The sequence below is a fragment of the Pyxicephalus adspersus genome, chromosome 7 (genome assembly GCF_032062135.1).
Source record: "Pyxicephalus adspersus chromosome 7, UCB_Pads_2.0, whole genome shotgun sequence".
Classification (NCBI taxonomy): Eukaryota; Metazoa; Chordata; class Amphibia; order Anura; family Pyxicephalidae; genus Pyxicephalus; species Pyxicephalus adspersus.
The window spans coordinates 7,013,680-7,023,079 of NC_092864.1; the positions used below are offsets into that span (position 1 = coordinate 7,013,680).

Below are 9,400 nucleotides of genomic sequence, written 5' to 3' on the forward strand. Positions count from 1 at the left end.
TTCAGAACAGCTCACCAATGATATCTGTTTCCCTAATAGCTGACATGGCCAGGCAATATGATCAGCCGGACATCACCAGTGCAGGATCCGCATGTGCTGTGGCATTTGCTTTCTGTGACAAAATAACTGCTGTCAGCAATTCTACACCGCTCTGGACCCCACTGGACCCAGTGTGTTTCCTGGCTTTCTTTTAGGTTGCATGGAATTACAGGGCCCAAACCACAGCATTGTCACTTATCTCTGCTCCAGGCTTGTTAGTTTGGCCTTCTATTGGCATGGATTGGACACTGCTTCTCTTCTTGGAGATCCTTGGAGGTCTTGATACAGGCCTTGTCTACTAGATTTGACCTACAGGCCTTGATCACTTGGCTGTAATCCACTTATCAAGACGCCTTTCCTGTGGTCAAACAGGAAGTAGTAATAAAGTTGACAATATAGCAGTGAAGTCATAGTACTAGTACTGCGGCTCAATATCCATAAATAGTTTCTTTGTAAATATCACTTGAGGAACAAGTCACAAAGAAATATTTTTGACCCTTGAGGACATTGGCACAGGCTTTCCAACTACCATGGTGACATGTTCTTTCGGGATGTACCCCGACCCATTACATTAAATTGAATGGATCTTGTTACATGCTCCATGAGAGCAATATGGAAGAGAAGCAAAGTTGATCTCACTGGAGCTCAAATTGTTCTTTCACCAGATTTCATCTGTTTTGCTGAACATCTTGTCAATACTCGGTTTTGCCACATACCTCTTTCTCAGGGAAATCTGAATATTGTGTTCTGTTGCAAGAACAGGTCTGTCTAGATGGACATATACTCCCTAAATTATTTTATGTCTTCTCCTTGATGCAGTCCTGGTCTAAAAACATTTGCTAACTAATAGCAAATCATTTTAAAGAAATCCAGAATCTCCCCATAACAGTCTACCCTTATAAAATCAGACCCAGTACGCCTTCTCTCCTGGTAATGCTCTGATAGCAGAACTCCACAAATTGATCTAGAGAACTTCCCTCTTCAGGGTTCCGCCATTACCTTGAAAGGCAAGAAATACTAAAAACAGGAGGTGCTCCCCAACTATATCCACCCCTAGCTGACCAAAATGACCCAGGTGAGCACCTTTTCTGTCTGTGTTAGCCTACCCTTGCAGACAGCAATCAAAGCACTCCTAGCTAAAATTCTCACTCTCTACTGAGAAATTCTGACTGTTATAACATGTTATAAAAGAAAATATAAGAACATCAGGACATCTTCTGAAAACAGGCCCACCATGGTGGCCATATTTGCCTTGACAATAAAGCAATCATGACTCAATCAACAGTGAGGTTTATTGCAGTGTAAATGATAGAATAAAGCTTGCACTGTTTACATGTATTCATTTGCTCTTTTTTCTTTTACAGCAAAAGGTATATATTATATGAGTAAAAAGATCAGGCATAAAATAACACACTGTATCTAAGTAATTCATACTAATTTGCTGTATTTTATCCATAGAGACTCATTCTATGAGCAAAGGTTTGTGGACAACTTGCACAACCCTATGGTCTTGTGGACCTTCTTAATACAAACCTAGGAGAGTTATAATGAAGTTGTTCCCTCTTTGGAGCTTTAACTCAATTACTTGGAGCTTTTACTCTTCTGGGAACATTGCAAGATTTTGAAGTGTGTCTGTGGGAAATTGTACATATTCAGCCAAAACAAATACTTTTTCTTCTTTTTGGAGCTGGCTTTGGCATTTATGCTGGAATAGAAAACCAAACCAAAGTCACAAGGTCAAGAATGCAGAATTACAAAAGCAATGTGTTTACAAGCACATTGAAATGTATGTTCATTAAAAAATGTTTTGGGTTAGTAATGGATAGTAATAGTAGTAATAAAAGTAGTAATGGGAATAACACTAGCTGAGTTTTTACTGCTATTCAGGCTTTATTTTGGGTTTAATGTTTGAGGATTGAAATCTCCCCAACTTAGCTCCAGATAACAGTAAAATCACAGTGGTACCTCCAAATTTTCCTCACTCTATCCAAAACCAAAAGAAAACTTTTGTGTGAAAAAATGTACAAAGGAGAAAATTTATAAAAAGGAGATAAATTATATTGAATGATGTAGAACTAATACAGAGATTTTCTAATATTAATAATAATGCATAAAAACTTGTATGTGTATGCATATGATCAATAACCACATATAATCCATAAGTGCTCCTTATACCCGACATGTTTTGCCACTGGTTAAAATATGGATACCAGTATTTACAATATAGTATTGCTTATAAACACATATTACATAAACAAATATTTAGTCAAAACCACATGTGTTTATATATAATACTGGTCTTTTTATAATACTGGCATTTTTAGGACGGACTGCACCGTTTTTTGGAGGCAGCTGGCTGTGTTTTCAGTTCTTTTCTCATCAGGTGAGTCTCCATTTGAATCTGTTTGACAGCCTCAATGACATATCTGGTCTGATTATCTTGGTTTTGTCTTATTCTGATTCCCCGCTCAGCCTCTTGAATGCAAACATGGAGAAACTCCAGAAATTTCCCGTCTTTTTCCTCAGTACGAGTGTAATCATTCTCGGTGTAATTTTCCAAGCAAAGGCGTTTTGTGGCTCCGAGTTCTCCAAAAGTTTGCCTAAGGTTATTGTAGTTCTCACTGGTGCATTTGGTGATGGCAACAATTGGATGAATTCCTGTTTGGTTAAAAAAAAGGTTGAAAGAATTGCCCATATATGCTGTAAGAGTATTCCACACACTACAGGCAGAAAAGGTGGGCAATAAATTGATTTTCTTGGTGAAAAAAAGTGCATTCATGTAAGAGATGGGGGATGTTGAAAGAATGTAAAAGTTGAACTAAGCTCTTGAGTTGAACACTTGAAGTGAACATATTCAGACTTTTTTCATTATGTATTATATGCATTTTGCATAATGGGCTTGAGCTATTAAAGCTTTCCAATATAGACTATAATGAGAGCCCCTGGGTGATTCAGCAAACCTGGAATGGATTTTCCTAAATATCATTTGCTATTAGTTGGCAAATGTTTTCATTCCTGGACCAGATGTATTCCAAGTTTGCAGGATGTCCCAGTACAATGGATATTTCTTCCAACATCATCTAGCTTCAATATCTACTTCCTGGACTGAGATACCAGCTGAACACAGTCATGTAAATTCAGAAATTATTGAATTCATGTAAACTTGTAAAGTTATTAAAGGACCAAATAAAAGTCACCCATTCAGAGCTATACTGCTTTCTACACGCTCCTCCAGGCCAGGAAGGTCATCATAGTGAAAGACCAGTTGGCAGAATGGAACAAGTAAACTACTCGGAAATTAAGGGACCATTACCATTAAAATGACCCCATTTACAGAATATTATTGCATAAATGAAGAAGTGTTATATTGAATAAATGACAAAAACCTGTGATTTTGAAGGCTTCGGAAAGAAATTTCTGTATGTCCTCACCCTCACTTGGGTTCCAGGGCTTTGAGGCACTGAAAGATACATTAAAAAAAGAATTGTATGCATACAAATAGTAATAAAGCTAAATTTGGTGGGGAAAAAAAGTTGTTAAAACAATAATGTACTGCCTGGCCTTTAAACCATGATCATCAAGAAATAAATAGGGTTGCTCATCTGCCAGCCACTCAGTAATAAAGGGGAAGCGTGGAACAGCCGTAGTGTCAGGAGTAGTGTAGGGAAGTCTGACAAACTGCATGGGGAGAAATTAGGATCAGGTAAATGAACTTGAATTGCGAATGCTAGCTTTTTGGGTAAAGAACCCCATTGTAGCTTTTTACATTTATAGCTTTTTGTGAGTGTATGGGTACTGTATATGAGCAGTTAGTTCTTAGAAATGGATATAATGGGTACTACCCCTGTACTCATACCCATAGAAGGAGCAGATACCCCAACACACCTATACATTCCTCTTGGGGAACCAGATGTGGAGAGGAAGCCCTCAACATTGGTACCAGAAGGTTTGCCAATGGGGGAACAGTATTACCAGGAGAGGTGTCTGGTTTAAATTTAAGAAGGACAGCACGATGGCTCAGAAGTTTTGCCCCTTCAGCGCTAGGTCCCAGGTTCGAACTCGGCCGGGACACTATCTGTGTGCAGTTTTTTGGGTCTCCCTGTGTTTGCGTGGGTTTCCTCAAAGTACTCCAGGTACCCCCCACATTCCTCCCAAAAACATGCAGGTAGGTAATTGGCTTCCCCCTAAAATTGAACTTAGATTATATTACAGACATATGACTGAGGTAGGGACATTAGATTGCTTTGAAGGACAGCTAGTGACATGACTATGGACTTTGTAATGTGCTGCATATTATGTCAGCGCTATATACATACTGGATAGTAATAATATTAATTGTTAAAAACAACACCACGTACAAGGCATGTTATTTAGGATTTTGAAGATCTTCTGATTTCACAGCAGTCTTTGTTATAATATATTTAAAAACATGCATTGGTACTATGCTCCTTGTGGCAGTGCACAGTTCCCCATGCTTTTTGAGGAAACAAAGGTTTGAATTTAACAAGGTCTGAATGACTTGCTTTACCAAACCAAAAAATTACTCATCCTTAAATATCCACAAATTAAATATGTGTTTTTCCATTACCAACCCCTTCATGAGATGTTATTTATTTATTTCCTTTCTGTTTCTGATAACCATAAGTACATATGGAACATCAATTATAATCACACAAAACATATATAAACCAGTAAACATAAAACTTTCCAATTGATCATTAGATAATGGTGAAAACTTGGAAACTGCATAAAATCGAAAGTAAATGTAACACCAGGTCAGTTTGTTAGATGTGGAATGATTGGATGTGTTGGTAATGCAAATGATCAAGCAAATACAATGGGAGCTTCCATGGTTGCAGCATCCACAGCATGGCCTTGTGGTTCACTCCATCTCAGCCCTCAAAGACAGAAGGAGCAGAATATTATACGTGTGTGCACCATGTTTTATGATTGACTATATTGATAAGTAAATGATGCCATATTCAATGCAGATCTGCCTGTGTGTAATATGCCTTAGCTTGAATCTGTGTCTTTAAAGTATTTTCAGTCATTGGAGAAGAAAATATAGAAGTGTAAATTTGTTACCTGTAAACCAGCACAGGCAGGATAAAGTCAGCAGGACGGTTTTGGTACTTAAGAGGAAATTGTCTCAAGGTTTCGTTCAGATTATCTATGTCCCAAGTCACCTCTCCGATATCCCTTAGGGATCCTATAAGCCCAAAAGTAAGTCAATTAGCTATTACCAACCATTGCAAAGTCACATGTGATCATTCCTCTGGGTCCTGATGATCAGTGGAGGCCAAAGCTGTCAGTGACATCTGGGTTTAGGACCAACCATCAAAATGTTGGAAAACTTTTCACTGAGAAAAAACGTTATTACAAAGCATTTAAAGTAAAATCAATAAAATGTTATAGTACAGAATAAAAATTACAAAGAAAGGTGTGAGATTTGAATTTCTGATATAGAAGTCTGAACTCCAGGCAGATATAAAATACAAATGAATGCAGCTAATATTGAAGGAGGAAGAAGCAGCTAGACAAATCAGTTGTGTTGCAGCACTCCTGTCCCGAATCGAAACATTCTAAAAAGAGGGGAGAGCAAAGTAACAAACGGTAGAGCTCATCACTCTGATAAAGGTTGGATTTCCCATAAGACCACCTAGGATATGGCCTAGGACAGCATGACCACTAGGGGGCGGCATTATAACATACAATATCCCTTCCTCTCGTTCCCCTCTCTATCCCCTTCTCTCTTCTCTTTCCTGTCTCTCACCATGCCCTCCCTTGTCTCTCTCCTCACTTTTTTTCCTTATCCCTTCTTCTTTTTATCCCCTCTTCCTCCCACTTTCTCCCTGTTCTCCTCTCTCTCTCTTTAATTCTCTCTCTCTCCTCTCTCCCTCCTCTCTTCATCCCTTCCCCCCATTCTTTCTCCTTCCCACTCCCTTTGTCCTCTGTCTCACTCTCTGTCCTTGTAAGTCTCTTTCTCTCTCCCCTTTCCCCTCTTTCGCCCTCTCTATCCCCCTTTTTCTCTCTACTTTAGTTCCCTCCTCTCTTCCCTGCCCCTTTCTCCTTCCCTCTCTCCCCCTCTTCCTCTCTCTACTTCTTTTTCTCTCTCTTTCTTTATCTCCCACCCCTTCTTCTCTCTCCCTTCACATTCTCCCTCTCTTTCTTGTTTCATTCTCTTTTTTCATGGTATGTTTTGTGTTTGTCACTGTCAAAGGCTGCTATTGGTTGGGGGGAGAGCACAAGCTAGCTGGCCTAGGGGAGCAAAAACTATAAATCTGGCCCTGACGCTGTTACGTCTCCTTTCACTGTACATTCACATGCTGGGTGCGGGGACAAGACCTGTAACAGTTACTGAACTACAGCAAACGTAAAGAAGGTGTCTTCTCAGTCAGTCAGGGAAGTAGAAATAGAAATGTCTCTCCTGCGTGTGTTACATCTGTCTATGAAAGCTTTTGGTTCGGTTGTGTGCCATACTTACTAATCTGGGCACAAGCTTCTAATATCTCTTGTGGATTCAGCTTTGAAAACCCTCGATTGTCAATCATGACCAGAGTGTTGGTCAGCTCGTGTTCATGTCTTTGGGTTGTCAGGCCACCTTGAGTCATTCCAGCCCCTGAAACATTCTCATACTCCACATCCCCCACCACACATAAGCAGGAGTTGATAAGGGAAGACTTGCCATGCCCCAGGAATCCAAAAACCTGAATAGCTACCCTCTGGAATCCATGTGTGGAGGACTGAAGAGAATTCCCAGGTGTGTATTGATTAATTAGCCTTCGTAGGTCTTCAGGTCCCTGAGCCATCGTAGCAGAGGCAAGAGAAAAAAGGCGAAGGATATTGAACTGGAAAACTGGACTGAAAACGTTTTACTTTCGTTTCGGCTGTTGTGATTCAACAACCTGTTATGCTCATTAAAACAGTTACGCATGCCAATAAAAACAATAGGGAAAAAGTACATGTTACAGCTTTACGGCTCTGTTTATATGTTGAATCTAAATAAACAAAACAATAATAAAATCATCCATACCAAAAACTTGGAGCTAGGGAAGGGCAGTAGAGAAAACAGCCCTGAAAAATGTAACAAATAACTTTTTAAATCCATAGCTATATGCAATAAGATATATAATAATGAGAAAGTAGACCTAGCATTAGATATATTGGACCTAATTAATATAAGATGGACTATCATGTGAGAACCTGGGTGATCCAGCAAATCTAAGAGAGTCAGAAAAAGACATCCATAAATATGAGAAAATTGGTTTAATTCTTCACCAGGAGAATGCTCCTTCTCACACAGCGCATTCTGTGACCAACAAACACATTACTACGCTAGAACATCCTCCATATTCACCAGATTTGGCACCTTGTGACTTTTCCTAAATTGAAATTGATGCTTAAAGGAACATGTTTAAAGTCCATGGATGCAGTAAAGAAAAAAACATCTTGAAACAGGTGACAGAAACTGATCTGCTCCAAGCCTTCCACCAGTGGGAAACAAGATGGCATTGGTGCTTAGTTGTGAATGGAGAGATTATTGAATGGGACAAGAATTAGAATTATCATATAAAGAAATAAAAGTTATTATATTAGTCTCCTTATTTTTTAGACAAACCTCATACACCGATGGGTGATAAGACTGGCATGTTGATTATACTGTTTTAAACATAACACAGTCTTGTATGTTTGTATAGTTTTCTCATAAGGAAATTAAGCTTTTTTGTCATTTTAGGATGGACCAATACTAAATAAAAGCTTTTCAATTCCCAATATCATTGGTACTATTGATCCTGGTGAATTGCAAGGATGAGAAAATGATATTGCTGCCACTATAGTTGGAGTTATACGTTCAATACAAGCTTGTTACTTTTTAATTAGTAACAATTGTTATTGTTATGAAAGTTTTATATTGCCAATGATCTATGTATGTGTTTCTGTGTCTGTAAGCTGAACTCTATGCAGATATAAAAGACACAATTTGCTACATATGTACTGTAATTAATAATTTATGTTTAAATGTATATTTTAAATACAAGTGCAAGTCCCTAAACTAGCCCTGGCTACCTTCAGGGGTGGAAAGAACTAAACAGCACAAGTGTTCTGATTCTGATGGGTGTAGCTATGTACTGTAGATATCTATTTAAAGGTGCAGGAAAAGAAGTGTAAAAATTTGCGGAGGCGATCAGTGTGATATAATGCAAAATATTAATTCCTGATCTCCCCTTTAAATATAAAAAATTGTCTTCCTTTAAAATGTCAGGGCAGCACGGTGGCTCAGAGGTTAGCACTCTGCTAGGTCCTAGGTTCAAATCCAAGCTAGGACATCTTGCATGGAGTTTGCAGGTTCTCCCCGTGTCTGGGTTTCCTCCAGCTACTCCAGTTTCCTCCCACATCCCAAAAACATGCAATAGGGTTAATTGGCTTCCCCCTAAATTGACCTTAGACTACATTAATGACATATGACTATAGTAGTGACATTAGATTGTGAGTTCCTTTGAGGGACAGTTAGTGACATAACTATAGACTTTGTACAGAGCTGTGTAATATGATGGTGCTATATAAATACTATATAATAATAATGTCTTTGTTTGGAAGTTGTCTCTCATAAATTTCCCCTTATCAGATATTTCTTCACATGACAACCAGCATCCTTCCCGACCCTGTAGTTTACAACACCCATTGTAAAAGTTGGTGCTTTGTTTCTCCAGGGGTCAGAAAACTCAGATAATGCTAGTAGCAGAGTGGCCTCCGAATTCTAAGCTGTATTCTGAAACCCATTTAATTATTAATCTTTGTATTTCCAATATACCATTCTGTATAAAGTAGTAGTTGGCTGATTTGTAGTTGGATCCTTATGGTGAGCATTTTGTGACCAAGGACTAGTCTCCTGGGCCTCAGGAAAGCCTGGAAACCATATCTAGCCTGTCCTGGTAAACCATAAGTCCCAGACATGTCTAGTTTGGTCCCTGTGAATTCCTTATTTTGTGGTGATTAATATTCTGGGGGTTGTCTGTTCATAAAACCTGTACTTGTGAAATTATTAATAATGGCTAGAACAAGGGCATTTTTTACCACAGAGCATCATACTCCATGTTAACACAGCCCCCACCTTGCTGTCATTGGATGGTCTCATTAGTCCCACCTCTGTGGTGTGCATAGAAAAAGCCATGTAAGCCCAGCAGAGGAAGCTCACTGACATCATCTTGTTGCTAAGGACAACGGCACTGACACATTGAGCACTGCAGGGAGCCCAGTGACTAATAATTGGACTTTACACAGCAACCTGGACCAAGAAAACCAACTCTACCCAAGTATTATTTCACAGTTTTGTCTTTGTTTATGCTGTTGCTATAGTTCT

At 38.9% G+C, this 9,400-nt stretch overlaps 1 protein-coding gene across 1 annotated transcript; it reads right to left on the reverse strand.

Annotated features, from left to right (window-relative positions):
- Positions 1-1,319: 1,319 nt before the first annotated feature.
- Positions 1,320-6,914, reverse strand: LOC140334485 (uncharacterized). The gene is made up of 4 exons (XM_072416762.1): positions 6,524-6,914; positions 5,125-5,248; positions 3,426-3,499; positions 1,320-2,697 (listed from the first exon to the last, which is right to left on the reverse strand). Exons 1-4 carry the CDS (start codon positions 6,846-6,848, stop codon positions 2,360-2,362), a joined length of 861 nt encoding a protein of 286 aa, XP_072272863.1. The 5' UTR covers positions 6,849-6,914; the 3' UTR covers positions 1,320-2,359.
- Between the last annotated feature and the right edge of the window lie 2,486 nt (positions 6,915-9,400).

Excerpts from the sequence above, each read along its gene's own strand:
- LOC140334485 (XM_072416762.1), bottom strand. The coding sequence starts at position 6,848 with ATGGCTCAGGGACCTGAAGACCTACGAAGGCTAATTAATCAATACACA. Across the intron at positions 5,249-6,523 it reads AGAAGCTTGTGCCCAGATTA|GATCCCTAAGGGATATCGGA; the intron begins GTAAGTATGGCA and ends TTGGGCTTATAG. Across the intron at positions 3,500-5,124 it reads CTGCCTGTGCTGGTTTACAG|TGCCTCAAAGCCCTGGAACC; the intron begins GTAACAAATTTA and ends TGTATCTTTCAG.